Source organism: Apaloderma vittatum, unplaced genomic scaffold (assembly GCF_000703405.1).
Source record: "Apaloderma vittatum isolate BGI_N311 unplaced genomic scaffold, ASM70340v1 scaffold16451, whole genome shotgun sequence".
Taxonomy (NCBI): Eukaryota; Metazoa; Chordata; class Aves; order Trogoniformes; family Trogonidae; genus Apaloderma; species Apaloderma vittatum.
The window spans coordinates 43,544-62,509 of NW_009698652.1; the positions used below are offsets into that span (position 1 = coordinate 43,544).

Consider the following 18,966-nt stretch of genomic DNA (forward strand, 5'->3'; position numbering starts at 1 on the left):
ATCACACGGAAGGAGGAACCCCAAGGTGCATTGTGAAGTCTGAAGATCCCAAATGTTTGTGCATACAGGAATGTAATCACAGTAAAAGAAATTACAAACACATGAAAAACACATGGAAATCCATAGCATAGATGGCCTATAAAAGGTGATATCCACATCTATAAAGTTCCGTGTCACAGGGGTCTGTAACAGCAGCCAGGACAGAGATGGCAGCAGTAGGTTCTTCCTCTTTGATGCCTTAGTTGTCTTTGGAAAGGGACCTGAAGCCCAGATCCCTGCAGAGCCAAAGGAGAGAGAGAGGTGCCAGTCCCTTTCCTCTTGTAAATTAGCATTTCTTCCTGGGCTGCTGCTCTGGGTTGCTCTGAGCGAGGATCTGTCCTGGCAGAAGTTAAAGCTGGATTGAAGGCCCTGGGCTGGTGGCATGGTTTTTGCACTGAAGGTGAAAGAAGCTAGGTATTTTGTTGGGGTTTTTTTTTGTTGTTGTTGCGGTTTAGTATTTGGTATTGTGGTTTTTTTGGGGGGGGAAGTAGGGAAGGAGGTTGATTGGAAGTGGAAAACTTCAGTGGTTGTGAAGCTAAGAGCAAGAAGGGGAGCCATTAGCTGTTGTTTCTGCCAGAGTGAAAAATACCAAGGGAAAAGTAATTGGGCTGGAGAGAGCATTAGATAGACCATGAGATATCAAAACTGGATTATTTGTTTTATCTTGGTGCAGCGGTCATTCACCTGATAACATTAGTTTCTTTTTAAATATAATTAACATTTTATTCCACTAAGCATCAATGTATGTTAGACATTAGTGGGACACAGCATATTATGTTGTAAATACTGAATTTGATGCCTTCATGGCTAATTCAGTGCTAATATCGTTATCAAAGGTTGCAGAGAAAGAATGTCTTATAAGGTCTATTCCTCATGAAATCATCTCCTGTGATTATTCAGATGTGACTTAATGATGTATCTTCTGCAGAAATTTTAATTTATTTATTTGGTATATCCCCTTACTCTTCTTGAGAAATATTAGAAACAGAGAAAAAAAAAAGTAGAATCAATTTTCTGTGCTTTTATTTGCTTCCTGATTAATTTTGTTCTCAGGAAAGCAAAAATGTACATTAGCAATTTCACACCTTGATACATCTTCAGTTTGTTTTCATCACATGCATGGCGGTTTTCCAGAACAGGCAACATCAACTTAAGTGATGCAACATCCCTCTGATTTTGAGTGTCTTGCTGAGAAATTAACGCATATGTGCAGGTTACTTGTAAAGCAACATGTAAACAAGTCGGGATGTACATCCACACTTTGTAGTGTCAAGGCAGGGATTCGAACAAGACTTCTGCTTGCTTACATAAGAAGCATGGGTGATTACAGCTTTATAAATCTTGACTGTTATGTGATTTTTTTTTTTTTTTACATGTTGTACTCCAAATGGAAGTGCTCCGTGGCTTGGCTTCTTTCTATTAAAAGGATGCTGCCCTTGCAGAAGCAATGACCTTTGAAAAGCAAGTCTTGAGTAATCCTTTTATTTTCCTGAGATCATATAGCACAGTATCCAGTTGCAAGCTTTTAAGATGGAATGATTACAGACTTTGTCCTCTTGCCTGGATTGGATTACATTTTGTTTGACAAAGAAAACTCTAAAATACTTATACCTTCCTTCCTTTTTTCTGTTCAGAGCATCGTAATCTCTGTGTGTGTTGAGGATGCAGAGTAGTTGCCATATCATCCCAGCACCGCTGGGATTTATTGAATTTACTTAATTGGCCTTTATCTCATGGTTACACTTTAACGCTTCTTTTGAAGGAGATTCAAAAAGGATACAGTTACTCCTTTTCTAATTTACTTTGAGAGTTTGGTTACTCATTTCCTTATCTTCCCTCCTTTTCCTAGTAGAGCAGAGCATTCTGCAGAGCCACGACTGAATGTGTTAGAGATTTGCATGGCAAGAGATTTAAGTCCATGAAGTTGTTAACTAGCCAAGCTTTTTATACACCCTTTTTTAAAGATGATACTCTGTTTTAGGGGAGTAGGGAGTTTAATGGGCACTTAGGGGTGGCTGGTGGTGCATTTTGTGTTGTACTGTACTGATGCACGTGAAGGAGAACTAAACTCCCCTGAACCTCTTAGATGCAACAGAGTTCAGGAGCACTTGCCTCATTCTCTTGTTTTTAAAGCACTTGTGAGCCTCACACCTAAAAACACTTCAGGACACCTCAGTAAAATGGATGAAAAGTCCATTATTTGGTCAAGCAGTCTTGACACCGAGAATTGCATGGTTTTTGCCTTCCTGAGAGGTGTTCAATACCAGGTCTTCCCATGCTTCGCTCTTCAAGTTTGCTTGTGCTAATAGGAGTTTGAAAAGATTTAATGCTCAGCTCTGACATTCTCCATCCTGCCAGACCTTTACAAGCCTGGGATAGGCATTGCATGGTTTTGGGAGCAAGGGGGCACGGGTTCCTTTTTTTCCTGAGTGCTTTGGCATCTCTGTCCGCTATATATAACATCTGAATGGCTCATGGTAAGAATTGATATTGCCTATTTAACTAGGGGTGTAGAATCCCCTGGTATTTGGCACCGCCACCCCACAGAGAGACTTGTTTTTCAGTGCCTCTGAAAATTATGTAGCTCCTATTGCATTAGAAGGGAAGCTCATTGTATTTTAATGGAGTTCACTACTAGATGTCTCTTTTCTGAGCTATCGCATCTGACCACACGCATGTCCATGGAGCGTATCTCTCACGACTCAGGCTTGCTGTGCACATGCATGCACAACACATTTAGGTGCCTGGGTTAATTAAGGGAGAGTCCTATAATGGATCAGCAGTTTGAGCCTAGGTTGTTATTTGTCTTCACATAGCCAGAAAAATTGTGGAGGACACCAACTGAGGGTAAGGTGACTTTTGCACATGAAAAGTTGCTGGTGATCACTGTGCGTTCGAATCAAGGTGGTTTTTACTTGCTCAGTGGAGCAGTTCTGAGCACAGTGGTGGATGCCCAGCTAAAAAGTGAGTGTTGCACGACTGATTCCAGCTCTAAAGCAGAAAGCAATATGAAAATGGCCAACACCTTTCAGAATATTCCAAGTGCCAAGTGGAGGAGAAATTAGTAAATAGCAGTGTGAAAAAGTGAAGCTGAAAAGAGACTCGAGATGTCAGAGTTTGCTTTAAGAGAGAATACTTGCTGTTAGCCTTCAGTCCCTTACTGTTTTTGGCTGAAGATCAGACCTGGCAAAATTAATTTGTTTGTTGTCTTTATTTTATTTAATGGGTATGTGGGGTTTTTTTTAGTATTATGATAATTAGCTAGCTCTGCATATAGGATAAGGGTTTTTTTCTTTTTTTTTTAAAATAGTTCCAAATACGTTTTGGAAGATAACTCTTCTACTGCTCTTTGCACTCAGTTCCCCATATGGCCACAGAGGTCTTTGCTATGGGTCTCCCCAGCCCCCTTGTAATCCTTGCTGAGAACTGGCCTGACCAGAGGATGAGTCAGAGGCCCTTGGCAAGGTGTGGACTGTTTTTTCCTCTGAAGAAGCTGGCCCTCTAAGTTAGAAACTATGAATTTCTCTTGTCCTCTTTTCTTTTTGCTCGGTGTTGTTTCCTAATCTTCAGCATGAAATATGTGGGATATTACGGTTGCATTGCCCATAGCAGCTCTTGCTAGGGAGCTGACGGAGGTGCTGGTAACTACAAGTTTAGAAATCTCTGCAGATACCAGACTGCAAATAAAGGATCAACGCCGTTTCTGATGCACATGTGCTGCAAAGGGCAGATAACCTTTCAGGGCTGTGTCTTAAAGTAATAAGGAGAGCTGGCATACCTGCTTTCATGCTGTGGCTTCCCCAAGCACCTTCCAAACCGTGCTTGCCATTAAAATTTCTACAGTTGCCATTTCCAAGGATTTAGCATCACTATACAAGCTGTCACACCCCAGCAATATTTATGGAGAGCAATGGAATTGTAAAGGTTGTAATGGCCTGGCTGCCCTGTTCCCTGCTATTGGAAGGAAAGGGCTGAAAGATGCCTTGTCTTTAACCATTGTACAAGCAAAAGAATAGTTAAAGAGTCTTCTGAAAAATAGATACCTTCAAAGCAGCTGAAAGAAAGCAATATGTAATCAACAATTAATTCTGATAATGTAGCCCCCTAACACATTTGAAAAGCCAAGGTGTGGGGTTGATGTGTTTGAAAAGTGCTTGAAAAAACACTTGTGTCTTGGAGAGACACAGCTGATGTGTAAGCTACTGATGGTAGTTCATGTTGTTACTTTACTCGGGTGGGTGATGCTGGTTGGATCCTCAGCTGCTGAAAATCTGTGGGAGTCCAGCTGTTAAAATGAGCAAATACCACCAAGGGTGGAAACAGACCCTGCTGATCTCCTGTAGCTAAGGATCGCTTTGTGTTTGTAGATGCGCTAGCGAGTTTCGCTTCAGCAGGGGCAGACTGTCTTGCTAACCCTATTTTTTGTCTATTCTGTTTTTTTTCCTGTCTTGCAGCACCTTCTCCAGTCAGTAGTGTGAAAAAAGGGAAGATAACTAAAAATAGCATCTCCCTTTCCTGGCAGGAGCCAGATCGACCCAACGGCATCATCCTGGAATATGAAATCAAATATTTTGAAAAGGTGTGACAAAGTGATTGCTGAGCATCCCAAGTACCTTCTCTTTACTGTCCTCTTCTTTTAGTTATAATTATCTGAGTCATGGAAGGGAGTGGAGCCGTTTTTATGCATAAATCAATGTCACATTGATTTTGCCATAAATGATTAGGAAGACTTGAAATGAGCGTGTTGTTTTCCATTAGTGTGCCACTTCTCTTGAACAAATACATTAAATCTGCGTGGCAGAGTCCTCTCCAGCCTTATCACATTAAGACAGAGCCTACTCGTTTGTTAAAAATAGGAGAGGTTGGGGATCTACCATCTATCTCCTCTCAGAAACATCAGGTTATCCCTTGCCTTTGGTATTTCAGTTTCTCACTTGATTTTGCATCCACAGTGTAAGGAGAAGAGAAAGGTTTTGTGGAGAGATTGTATCTGCTCTGACGTGAAGAAGGGCATTCTGGCTTAAAAGCTTGCCTGGGTTTTCCAGCTCTTGCTCTTGGTCTAATGGAAAACTCTCTTTCTACAAAACATGCCTCTCCTCGTCTTCGTTTCAAATGGTGACTTGTTCTCTTCCTGCAAAATTAATGCAGCTTAAATGAAAACTGTAACAAATGCAATTTGTCTAAATAAAACCTTCTGAGCCATGCAGCCTTAGATCCTTGGAAATCTTAGATTTCCAGAAATCAGGTTTGCAAGACTTGGCTGAATAGCAGTTTCTTACCTTAGCTGGGATTGTAAGGTGTTCTGTTTTCTTCTGAAACAGCCAGGCTTTCTACACGAAAACAAGGAGAATGTAACAAAATTGAGTCACAGTTAGCTTTTTGGGGGGATTGAGTTTCTATTACAAGGTAAATCTCCCATTAGTTCTGTCTGTGACTCAGATGAAGTCACTCAACATGGACCAGGACTGGGTCCTTATTCCTTCTCTCTTCCTTCTCTGACCATGGGAGGGACTTGCTCAAGCAGCCCATGCATCTGGAAAAGAATTTTGGAAATCTTCAGGATAAAAATCAATGTTATTTTTGCAGATGAGGGAGCTTGGACAAGGGCGTGCCAGTGGCTAAAATAGGGCTGAGGTTTTCAAAAAGATGAAAGCACAAAGCAAGAGTCAGGATAGGCTGTTGCTGGAAATAATCCGTTACTGATTCTTTCATTAACTTGAACAACTGTTGTGACACATTGGATCCTTACTTTGGAGTGACATGGGAAGATAGCCTCTAGAAACCGTGGTAATGAGCAAATAACTCAAGAAAAAAAAATCCATATATTTTACTTAGTTTGTTTTCAAACAAATTGGGGGGAGAGGGAGCATGGATGAGAGGAGCTTAAAACATTTTATTTGTGGTCCAGAACTAGTGTGAAATAACTTCAGTAAATAGTTTAAGAGCAAGTCCTTCATGGGGAGGTCGCTACAGCCAGTCCCATCATAGTGGTTTGACCCTGGCTGGCAGCCAGGTGCCCACACAGCCGCTCTGTCACCCCACCTTCTCCGCTAGACAGCAGGGGGAAATATATCCAGGGGCCTAGGATTTGAGATAAGGACAGGGAGATCATCCACATCTACTGTCCCAGGTAAAACAAACTCGATTTTTGGGAAATTAGTTAAATTAATTAAGGAACGAATCAGAGAAGAGTAGGGAGAAATAAAAAACAGATCTTAAAAAAATAACACCTTGCCATCCCTCCCTTCTTCCCGGGCAAAACATCAATCCCAGTTTATCCACCTCCCTGCCCCAAGCGGCACAGGGGGACAGGGAATGGGGGCTGTGGTCAGTTCATCCAATGTTGGTTCCACCACTGCTTCTTCCTCTGGGGGAGGAGTCTTCACTCTTCCCCTGGGCCATGGTGCGGTCCCTCTCACGGGAGAAAATCTTCACACACCTTTCTCCACATAGGTCCTCTAATGAAGGGCAATTCATCACAAACTGCCCCAACATGAATCCTCTCACGAGGGGCAATCTGCCCCAATGTGAGTCTGAGGTGCAGTCCTTCAGGGGGAACCTGCTCCAGCACGAGTTCCCCGCAGTCACGAAAGTCCTGCCAGCCAACCTGCTCCAGTGTGGGCTTTTCTCTCCATGGGCTACAGATTCTGGCAGCAACCTGCTCCGGTGTGGGCTTCCCACAGGGTCACTGCCCCCTTCAGGCATGCACCTGCTTTGGCATGGGGTCCTCCACGGGCTACAGGTGGACGTCTACACCCCGTCACACCTGTGGGCTGCAGGGGGACAGCCTGCCTCACCATGGTCTTGACAAGGGCCTAGGGGACCCTTTGCTCCGGTGCCTGGAGCACATCATCTCCCCCCCTCCTCCTTCTTCCCTGACCTTGATGTCTTCACATATTCTCACTCCTCCATCTCTCTACCAGCTGTTGCGGCGCAGTTCTTTTTCACCATCTCTTAAATATATTTTCACAGGGACGTTCCTCTCCTACCATTTTACTGACAGGCTCAGCCTTGGCCAGCGGTGGGTCCCTCTTTGGAGCTAGCTGGCATTGGCTGTATCAGACGTAGGGGAAGCTTCTAGCAGCTTCTTGCAGAAACCACCCCTGCAGCCACCCCGCCACTGAAATCCAGCCAGCCAAACCCAATACACTCAGTTTATGCTGTCTTGATTTATTTCTTTAAGGCTGAAGTAAAGCTCAGTGTTTCCCGTAGGAAAGTGTTTAAATGTTGGCGGAGGCCAACACTGTATTGAGAACCTAATTGGGCTGACATGTAAGCAAAGATGTGACCTAATATTCGCTTATTGCTTCTTAACCAGTCATTGAATTAGATTTGGGGTGTCGTCCTTAATACTTCTTGTTTGTTGCTGCTGTCGTTTATATTCTCCTGGTTTTCAGCCCTTGTAAGGGTAAATTCACAGTGTTCATTTTCAAGGGGTGAGAATGATCTGTATTAAAAGTTTTGGAAAATCAAGTTATGTCAGATCATATTTCTTTAAGAGAAATTGCTCCTTAACAAGGAGAATGAAGACATGCATATATACATATACACAGACACGCATATTTCTCCAGAACAGTCTTATGTAGCTGTAGGCTTCAGTGAGAAAATCTGTAAACCTACATTTGGAGATCTCCAGGGATTTATCCAGGCATATTACTCTCTATGAAGCGTTGTCCATTACATTAAAAGGGAACTAAAAAAAAATAGATTAGTTTGGATCCTAAGAGTTATGCAGACATCTTGGTAGGGAATTACTGAGAATTCCTGTTTACCGCATAATAATTTAGATCTGAAAGGATTAGTGTATAAAAATCATATTCCAAGTTTGTAGACCTTAATTTATAAGCTCTTGTCTAGATTATGTTTTACAGTAAATAATTCTAAGAGTAACTACCAAGTATTTGAGTGAAATTTTATTCAAAGAACTGGAACTCTTTTGCATTACAAACTGATGTAAATGAAGATTTATTTCAGCGATTTTTCTTCAAATTCATTGCTGGAGAAGAACAATACAAAATTAAGTATTTTGCTGGAGTTTTGGCTTATTATTCCCTTCCCAAGATTCAGTTCATGGTTCTAGAAATGCCAGCCTACAGTTGTACAATGTATAATATATTATTCTTTTTTAGGCCTAATTACATTACTGAGAATTTGTTTTGGTGTAAATGTAAGTCGCTTTCTAAGACGATGGGATTTTTTTCCTTCTCCCCATGCCTTGGGATTGATCTTTGTAGGATGAATCTTTCCATTGCCCTGGGCCATGCAATTGAAAAGCATGCAATTGAAAGCTGCTCCTACTGTAGATGTCAACTTGGTCCCCATATTGTCATTTATGGGTAGAAAGTCTCCCTTCTCTGATTCATACCTCCTAGAGTCATTGATTATAAAAGACAAGATCAGTTCTCACATTTTGTACTGCAGGAAGGGACTTCAGAGGAGGTGGTTTGAGGAAGAGATCCTCAAAAATATGTACTTGAGTCATTCTGTGTAACATTGTCATGGGGCTTTTTAAGAGTGTGTCTTCTCTGAGAACCACTATTTGTGTGTTTGAACTTTGTGCTTTTTTGTGGGGGGGTTGGGAAAAGGACCAGGAGACGAGCTACACCATCATCAAGTCCAAAGAGACGACGATCACAGCAGATGGCTTGAAACCAGGCTCAGCGTACATCTTCCAGATCCGAGCCCGAACAGCTGCTGGCTACGGTGGCTTCAGCCGAAGATTTGAGTTTGAAACCAGCCCAGTGTGTAAGTCCTTTTAATTACTGTCAGCCCATGTGTCTGGAACAGTTACCAGAAACAAGTCAGGGGATCGATGCCTTTGCTGAAGGCGCTTCCTTGTCCTGACTTCATCCTTTGACTTTGAAAACATCAGGCACTTCATGACCGTGCGCTAGACAGGCTAGACACATCTATCCTTGCTTCCTTAGCTCACGTTTTGAGGTGGGAGGTGGAGTCAGGAGATCTTCAGGCTCCAGAAGTTCATGGCATTCTCTGCTCAAGATAAATTCTGTTTTTATAAGAGCTGATGCAAGAGAACACAAGGGCTCTTCTCTCAGGAGGGGCAGAGAGGATGGGAACTGCTCCTCTACACTTCTTAATGGCTGTCTGGAGAGGCTGCTGAGCTCTCTTAAATATCTGCATCTAGGGGGGAAAAAACCCTGAAAAGATGCCTCTCTGCAAGAAGAGTTGAACTGGTGTTAGCATCTCTTGGTGTAAGTTCCTGTCAAATTGAAAGATGGTTGCTGCTGGCTGCCAATGCCACAGCCTCAAAGAAAGGAATTGATCAAAACAAATGTGCGCTGCAGGTGCAGGACTTTAGTTTGGCCTGTTACAAATTTGAGGTTTTGAAATTTATTTAAATTTTTTAATTAATCTGATTATCCAGGTCTGGATCTTGGAGCAGATTCTGCGGCAGAGTGAACTCCCAAGGCATGCAGAGGCTCATCTACTCTTTCCTCTGTGGTCAGGCATAGCTGTGGGCAATTTTTCTGTCCTGATTACTGAATTTGTCCTATCTATTTCAGTTTGTTCAGCTGTCATTTATTAATTTTTTATACTGTTTATGTGGAAGAGAAATTTTGTGATGGAAATACTCTGTTCAATCCTGTGGGAAGGAGCCTAATTTCTGTATGTTTTCCTTGGAAATTTGAATTCATCAATACTTTGATTACTGTTACTCCAGTTAATTTAAAATTCATCATCTCTGAGAAGATGCCAAGTTGTCTTTTCAGTGCCTGCTATCTTTGAAGCCGTAGTAGATTTTAAAGGAATCATTATACAGGTGCTGATGTAGCTGTGAAGCCAGTGCTTGAACTAATACAGTGTAAACTGCATCACAATGCAAAGATTAATGCAATAAGAATGGTCTATTTAATGTATTTCTTATTGTATTAGCCATTAATTGTGCCTTATAAGTGACATCAAAATCGCGTTGTGCCAAAAATTATTCTATATTATAATAAGGAAATTTTGCTTGCAGTTGGAAAGTTTCTAGTTTATAGAGTGATTTGAGTAACAGTGTTCCAGACTATTAATAAATAATTCATGAAATGTATGCACATTTGATCCAGTTCCGTTGGTGCCTATGACCCTAGTCCGGAAATAATGGTACTTTCATAAGCCCATCATGTACGTATCTCTGCTGTTCAGGTTTTTCTGAGGACATCACATGGTAATATCTTTACTTTAAATACATTGAGTCATTTAGTCCTACTTGCACCCCAGTCTTTTCAGCGTTTTTAAGGCAGAGGAATAGGTACTTCTCTGATACCAAGGTGCTGTTAGTGTAGTAGCAGGAATCCTCAGCGCATGATCCCCAGTTTGGGAGCTGGGAACTGTTCCTCTCTTGGACATGAGCTCTGGCTGAAGCGAGACATAACCAGATGTTTAAACACTTGGTAGAATTGAAATGCTACATAAGCTACTATCTTGCAAAATGCAGCTCTATTTGGCATTGAAAACCTTTTAAAAAGCAATTTATTTCTTTTTTTCCAAGGCTGTGTATAAAGTCAGTATTAATGCCAGGAGTGTGACCAGACTCCCGCTGCTTTCCTGCACGTCCCAGAGAATCTGAAAGCAAACACAGATGGAAATCTCACTGCTACATCAGAGTTCATATCTGAAACTCTTGTTAGAGCCAAAGCAAATTATTTTGATTCAAGCACAAGTGAAAGCCCTTCTGTGACTGTTACAAGAATCAAAAACAGCCTCCAAAGTCATTTGGACAGAACAACAGGTTTTGTTTCCAGTTCACAAGGTTTTTGTGAAGTTATTTTTTTGAGGAGGAAATAGGAAACAACAGCCTGAGAAATGCAGTGTGGGGAAAGGTATAACTTGTTTTGGACTTTTGTCTTTTTTCAAGTCTGGGGTTTCTTTTGCATACGGCTGCCTGTATGTGCAATTCTGCACAGCATCACAGTGCAGCCAGGGCTGCATTTTTCAGTGGAAGTGGATTTTTTGGTGGTGGAAGCTGTTGCTGTGTGTATGCAGTTGCTGCTGTTCTCCTTTCCAAATGCCACCCAGCTCATGTAGCCCTGATGAAACTAACTTTGCCCAAAAAGTAGTGCTCAACTGGATTGGTGAGCTAATACAGCTAGTCAGTCGAGCTCAACTTAGAGCATGTCACCAAGTTGAGGAGAAGTAGTGCAGATAACCCCCTGGCTTTAAAGAGCAGCAAGGTCCCAGCTCTGCTTATGAATTCAGACTTTTTAGCTGCCATAGATCACAACAGGATCTATCTCATTTCCCCATCCCTCGAGCTGTGCAAAAAAACACCAGTCATAGCTTAATGTTCTCCTTTAAATGTTTTTCTTTTTAATTATTTTGTCAAGAAAGCAATAAAGCATCATCTTAAGGAGCCTCCATAAATTTGTGAGGCTAATAAAATTTCTGGATGATGGCACAGGTTTGAAGCAGTTAACATTAAATATTTAATGTATCATGGCCAATCCTTCTGAAATCATTTACATTGCTGTAGCAGGTCCGTGCTGCTCACTGTTGAGCGCCAGAGAGCTTCCGTACAAAGAGCTGCTTGAAACCTATTGCAGATCAATGTTTCATGCCATACCTTCTCGTCTTTCTTTTCTTCTAACAATGAATACGGGACTATTTTCAGTTGTTTTATAGCGTCTGTAAAGTTAATCCTGTGCTAAGGAGACCTTTTTACTTCAGTCATTTAGTTAAAGGCTTCTTTGGTCAGCAATCGATTCTTGCTGCTCCCCGGAGTGGATGAAGCTTCATCCGGGGTTGGCATAAGGGTGGGAGCTATAATGAGATTTTTCACCGCACAGCAGCAGCGCCTGCACCAGGAAGCTGGTTTTGTGGGGAGGAAGCCAGATTTGTAGCTCGGGATGGTTAAATATATGCAGCTAAAATAAGCTGGCAGTGGAGAGGGCAGGCTGAGGAGGCTTTGGTTTCTGCTTGGGGAACCCTATATGCAAACCCCTGGGGAGAGATGGGCTCCTTCCCCTGCAGTGCAGAGCAGATAAACAAAGGCACAAGTGGTATGAACATTTCCATTTTACATACTAGAGAAACTTACTCACCTGCTCTTAACCTGTGGCAAAACTCAGTTCTCGAACAGCTTTCCTGACCTTTCTGCTGGCATTTTTGTCACAGGACTTGTTTCCTGCCTTTTTTCAGGAGGGCTCTTTACAAGGCATGGACTGGGAGAGTTCTGCTTCCTTTGGCCAATAAAAAGACCAACCAGTGTATTTGTCGTAGCAAACTGCTGTTTTACAGAGGGCACATTCTGGCCATATGATATAGAATGTGATATAGATGCTACAAGGAGTTAGTTTTTAATTGCTTATAGTTGAAGCACAGATAATGCAGTTTATCCAGGAGATCTTACTTATATCTCTTAATGATAACATGCTATAAATGTTCTTTCTGCAAATGGGAACCTGCTGGATTTTCATCTCTTATCTGTGTAGTTTCTAATGCACCTAACTCAGGAAGACAAACCTGAGTTTGTAAACTCAAAGGCTGCATTCTGCAACACTTTGGCTTCTGATTTCAGTGATAAGACATGATTTTGTTGGGTTTTTGGCTTGGTTTTGCCTGTGGTTTTGGTTTTTTTCCACACGTTTCCTTTCCAAACTAGAAACAGACAGCAAAGGGGGAAAACACAAACCGTAAAAGAAGAAATGAACTGGTAAAACCTGAAACCTCGCTGGCAGCCTCACAAGAAAGACTTGTGTGAGTGCCGACTATCATTTTAACCTTAATCTCCGTTTTCTGTTTCTCATCTCAGCAGTAGCTGCATCCAGCGACCAGAGCCAGATTCCTATAATTGTTGTGTCTGTAACAGTGGGAGTGATTCTGCTGGCTGTTGTTATCGGTTTCCTTCTCAGCGGAAGGTAAGAGAAGAAGCTGTGTATTTATACTTCTCCAACTTTCGTAATAACTTTAATCTGACCAGCTGATTAGCGCTATTTAGGCAAAAGCAGCATGTGAATGAAGCTGTCAAGTGGTAGTGCTGTAAAACAGCATGAGGGTGGGCTGATTGATCTGTTTGGACAAGCAGGAGTGGCAAAGGCTTGCTCACAGATGTAGTTCACTTCCCAATGATTTTCATCTCTGTGTAGACTGGGCCTGATTATTTGACTTGATTCTCAGAGGAGTGTTTTTACATTCCTTTAAAAATAATCAGAACATGTTATTACAGGTAAAATACACTGAAGCCCATATGTTTGCACTCAGCTCGCAGTGGCCTTTGCTCATAGAGAAGACTTGGCTTTGGGAAAACACTTGCAAAGATAAAGAGGAGGAAGCCAGCTGAATGGCCAAACACCCCAAGTTTTGGTCACGTCTGGATTTCATTTTTCATATGTAGAACACTAATGTGTTCCTCATGTGCTAGTAAATTATACAGAGAGCTCCCCCCACAGAGGGAGACACTTAGCTTCAAACCATCAAGCGATCCTTTTGATTTCTCATGTGCTTAAACATAGGCAAGTGATGAAAGCCTGGGCTATACCATCTCTGATGACTAATGGAAGTTGATGGAACTTCTTGGTGAACAAGGGATTGTGGTATCGGATGAAAATCTGGCTGGTATCAGGATCAGTTTGTACTGCAGCACTAAACTTGTGTAGCAGCCAGGACACCAGGCACTTTTTTCACGTGTATTAGTACTGTTTTTTTAATATCAGTAGTCAAACACTACGATGTCCTTCATGGAAAGCGATGTCGAATGCATCTATTGATAAGGCTGAATTTGTTTTCAGTGCACAGTAAACATTTATGCTTCTAAAGTACCCATCAGCCCACTGTTGCTTTCATGATACAGGCCTGTCTTGAGCTTGGGTCTAGGAAAGTGGGTGTAAATTACAGGATATTTTAAGTGTTAAGAGTAGTTACAAGATACTTGCAGAGGAACTGCCCTGATACTGAACATATTGGCTGAGGGTCTTATTTCCCAGAGGAGGTAGGGTATCAGTCTGCAAATGCGGCGCAGTGAAATCCGGCCAGGCTGATCAGCTCTGTCCCCAGGCATAAGGCATCCATGGAAGGACACGGTTATTTCCCATCTTAAAAGGTAAGTGTGCTGCCAGACTCATTTCTACTCAAGGTCAGAGACTGACAGTTCCTTCCAGCTCAGCCATTCAAGCTCCTGTCATCTGCTTTGCATGACTTGTTGGACTTAAAAATGGGAAAGTAAATGTTACTGTCTGCACGAGAAGCGTGCGGTGCCGTGGGTGGGGGCTGAATGGCTACAAGCCATTCACACCAGGGGCTACAGGAAAGCTGTAGCCAAAAAGACTTGGCTCTGAACAACTGTAGTCAGGAGTTCATGTCTCTCCTTAAAGGCTGGAGATTTTGAGTCAAACTCCTCCTTGAACAGAACGGGGGCATGTTGGCCTCCCCCAGCTTGAATGCGTGCTTGTATTGCTGCGAACAGGAGGATGCATATGTGGCCATAGAGAAGCTATGGATGTAGTCTGGCACATCCGCAAGGAGGAATCTGGAGGGGTGAATTGCAAATGGAGGGATGTATGTTCCTCTGTGGCCATAAGGAATTGCAGCTGTGTGGCAACCAGTGGATCTTGCTTTTCCCACAGTCGGCAGCACGTGCTCAGGACCCTCTCTGGCCCAATGAAGCAGTCACAAAGACTGAGCCATTTGTCAGCAATTCTTTTTAGTTATGTCTTTCTGTCCTTTGCCCTAGTGGGCTTTCCAGGATGTGCTTCCTCTTGGCTCTTCATCTCTTGGCATATTTATAAAAGCCTTTGTCTCCTTTGGCTAGAGTTTTATAGCTTCTGCCACTACCTTAATCCTCCTACCCTGTACTCACACCCCAAGGCAGCTGCAGATTCCTGGGAGCTTCTCCATGGTGCCATGCTGGATGTATGGGTAGGGGCAGGCACAGGGAGCTGAGCTCTTGGTCCATTTTTATCTTTCCAACCTTTTTCCTAAACTGTGAAGAACCCAGTCCCTCAGCTGGAGGTGGTGCACAAATGTCCATCACCAAGGATTGGTCCGTTGTTAGAGAATTGGCTTTAAAAACCACAGAGCTTCTTGTCCGCTTTGAGTTCCAGTGAATTTTAAAGCCCATCTAGTGTGCTGAGTGACTCATGAGAACAGAAAAATAAACCTCAGAAGCTGAGTAAGTTGACAGCCAATTTGAAATTAAACAAAGCAGAACAGAAAAATTGCTCCTGTTTGGAAGAAGCAGAGATGCTGCTGAAGTGTGTCACTTGTGCTGCTTTGCTTTGGCTATGATTTTGAGACAATTTGTGGAGTGACTCTCCTGCTGTGACACTGTGGGGACGATAAACACATTCCAAGTCATGGGATAATCCCTTTTTGAAGCTGTTAACCTGTTTCTGGAAGACCCTTTCCTGTGTCTCTGGAGTGGTTATGTTGTTCTAGTGCCTGATTCCAGGGGGTTAAATTTCCCTTCCTAATTCTTTCTTGTACTTGCTTTTAAAACAAACATCTTGAACTCCAGGAGTTGCTGCAGCTGGAATCACCACTGCTTTTCACGGCAATCAGCCTGTGCCCAGGCTCTGTCTTTTCTGCTAATTGAGAGAACCAGGTACTGCCCAGCAGCAAAGCTGAGGAGAAAATCCCTCTTGCTCTGCAGCACTGAGGACCTGTCCTGGCCAGCTCCTGCAAACAGGCTCCTCATTGCTGGCTCCATGCTGCTCCCAGGCTCCTGGGAGGCCATGGGCACACCAGAATTAGGATAATCCTCCCTAGGATGCCGTATAGCATTTCTTGGTGCCTGTCCTCCTGAGTGCTGGGCTGAAGCAAGCAAGAGGGCTTGAGAGCAGCCTGGCAGTGAAAAAGGGTTGTTGTTCTGCTCTCAGCAGCTTGGAAAGTAGTTTTTTGGCTGTAGGTCTCAGGAGTTTGCAGGGTTCTGCAGGCTTTTTATTTTCCTCTAGATCCCCAGGGGCAGAAGTTTCCACACCTTTTCCCCTTTTCTTCCTTTGAAGTACCTCTGCAGTTCTCTTGCTTCTTTTGAAAGAAAGTAACAGCTTGGCATTTCCCATTGGCAGCTGGCCCCAAACCAAAGGTCAGCTGAACGGTAGTCACGGTGGCATTTCCACATGCCAGCGTCCATCTGTGGAAACGTGCTTTGTGTTTGAAGCTTGAGGTTCCTGGGAATTTGAAACTAAGTGCGCTTTGCCTTGAACAATTAAGCTACATTTCAGAGCTGATTTACTTGCAGGCGCTCCAGGAAAATCTTCTTGTAAATAATGCATCCTCTGACCAAGGTCATAAATGCCAAGCAAAATAGCTGATCACTTTTTTAAGTTACCTGCTCTTTGCATCAAGGGCATATTAATAATATACTGATCAGGATTATAAATCAAAGAGATTCACTAAATCAGTCTGTAGTTGTCTCAGCAAAAAGACAAGTGGATTGAAAATCTATTATTAAACCAACTACAAGCATTGAATTAAAGAACACGGAGTTGTTATTATCTTTGTTTTGTTAGGACTATGTGTTCTTCGTGAAAGTGCAATGCATTTTACGGATAGAGCAAGGCTATAAATTTTACTTTCCTAGCAATGACTGAATGAGATGCTGCTTGGCATCATTGTTCCTGATTGAAGTATATATTAATCTAATAATCATTACAGACTTCTGTTTTGCAGTCTGTGTTGGACAGTGCCAGTCACAAAGATCTTTATGCTCCGTCTTGCAAGGAGCAATAAAGGTGCCGCCGTTGGCATCATGGCACTAGCCTCTTTCTTTCTACAACCTGCATTGAAAGCAGGTTTGTATCATCCTGGGAAGGAGACCCACTGCTCCAGATACCCCTCTTTTGTGCTTCAAACCAAGCCCTGTTTGCAAAACTGATGGAGTCTTAGGGTGAGTGTTAAGAAACTACTGGTCCCCCTGGTTCCCCAAGCATTTGAGCTTTTTAGCACTAAACAACGACATGGGCTTTTATAGAGTAAAATGGATGTTACTAGGTCAGTGCTGTGCATGTTTGCAAAAACTGCTCAGAATAACAGAGAGATATGCTCTGCATCTGCATTTATAGCCAGCTGCCCATTATGGATGACCTTTTCATCTCAAATGATCTTCCAAAGAACTAGAGAAAGCTTTTTATAGAACTTGAGGCAATAAAAAAAAAGATTTGAAGCAACAAAAAACTGCCCCTCACCCTGTGTCGTGCTTATATGGAAAGTCTTTGGCAAGAAACTAGCTTTCAAAAGACAAAGCAAAGACAAATCTTGCCACCTGGGTATTGGCAATTAGAGACTTCTGCACTAGAGTATCCATCCTTGACCTTAGCGGTTTAGACTTTTAAATATCAGCCCCTGCCGTGGCAGAGGGCTACTTCCTGGACACAAATATGTGCATCTTGTTAAAAAGTGACTTTCAGGGAGCAGAGAGGCTGAAAGGATTGTGGTGTATATCCTAGGTCCTGAGCTAGCATTTGCAACCTTACATGATGTGGAAGGTCAAAATGGGTGAATTTTTCCACAACCTCCCTCCCATCCTATTTTCCAAGTTGTGTCAGGGCTTAAAATAGTTTGCTTTTTCGTTATTTCCATAGGAAACGGGAGACAGTTTGTAGATAATGTTTTTCGTGTAGAGAATTTTTCCAGCATGAGTCATAATTTTTGTTAGTTGTTACTTTTTAAGAGTTTTTTATCTCTACATTCTTGCCTGCTCTTCCTTCTTCCTACAGGACATTGTCTCCTGTGATTTATAGCCACTTCATGATGCTACCTACTGCCAAAAATTCCCCGCAATTCACCTGACAAGAGGAAGGATTTTGTTAGGGAAGCTATTGCTCTGCCAAGTCAAAACTCCCATACACCAGGCGCAAGCAGGGTCTGGTCCTGTGTCTGCTTGGGTCAAGGTTTTTATGACCTCTGTTGTGTTAACAGCCTTGTTGCTCTTCAATGGTATATTTTCCCAGAGAGGACCATTAGCAGCGTTGTTATACAGGAACCCTCTCTGGGAGACAAAAAAAGGGCTCCAGCGCACCCTTCTGCACAGTGGGATGCCTTCTCAGGGCCATTGTGGAAATCTGCTGCCTCTATTCCCCATCTCTAGCGTTCTGCCTAGATCAGCGTGGCGAAATTGGCTGCTCCATCAACTTTTTTGTTCTAAATACTTTTTCGACTTAGCACTTCTATACAAACAAACCAGGCTCTGCAAACTAATCTGAGCTGCTGCAGATTCTAGGAGGGTTTAGGGACGTAGGCTGATCTGCCTTCAGATGACTTTGGCCCAGACCGAAGGTGCGAGTGGACCGAGTCTGTAATTAAGCTCTGAGCCCATGAGGAGCTGCTCTTGAAAGCCTCATTTCTGAGTTACGCTGGCAGCAGCCAAGGGAATGGGGCAGGAGGACCATCATGAACAGATAAGTGGCTGGCATAACCTTAGTCTGAGCAGGGTGAACCTGAGGCAGTGCAGCAGTGATCAAAACTCGCTTTCATTCAAATGATGCATTTAATGGCAGCCTGTTTCCACTTTGAGAGGGAGCTGGGCTGCCCTTCCAGCTGAAAATAGAGCCTGTCTTCAGTGACAACAGCTCTAGGCTCCTGCTGAGCACTGGTGAAAGGCCCATGTGTATGTAGTGTTTTAAAGTTTTGCAGGGGGGTTTACAGTGTTTTCTCTTGGCTATAGAGGGTAGGGGATGAACAAAATCAGACTGTCTTCCCTCTGTGCTTCTGAATATGTGGATGCTTCACCTTGCTTTGGATACTAGAAATAGAAAGCATGACGTCTCCTGAGTGCATGCTATGTTGCGGCACCTAGCCTCTTACCTGAAAAAAGAGGTTATCCATACTTTCTTACAGCTTAGACAAGTGGAGTTCCCTTCCCTTGAACCACTGCTCTCCTTCCCCATAGTGACTGTATAGGTACCGTCTGCTTGGACTTCTGCATTCTCAGTTATTTTTGAGCAGCACAGAGGCGTGCTTTAATGTGTGAGCTAGGTGTACAGCTCAGCA

The 18,966-nt window shown here is 42.9% G+C and overlaps 1 protein-coding gene across 2 annotated transcripts in view; it reads left to right on the plus strand.

Moving 5' to 3' along the window:
• EPHA5 (EPH receptor A5) overlaps nucleotides 1-18,966 on the plus strand; it is an 88,972-nt gene that overhangs the window by 32,044 nt on the left and 37,962 nt on the right. Inside the window, exons 3-5 of one of the 2 annotated variants that reach the window (XM_009878109.1) lie at nucleotides 4,494-4,618; nucleotides 8,625-8,784; nucleotides 12,794-12,899. In XM_009878109.1, coding sequence (XP_009876411.1) covers nucleotides 4,494-4,618; nucleotides 8,625-8,784; nucleotides 12,794-12,899 — 391 coding nt within the window. The remainder of the gene's footprint in view (nucleotides 1-4,493; nucleotides 4,619-8,624; nucleotides 8,785-12,793; nucleotides 12,900-18,966) is intronic. The other variant, XM_009878108.1, reaches the window with a different exon arrangement.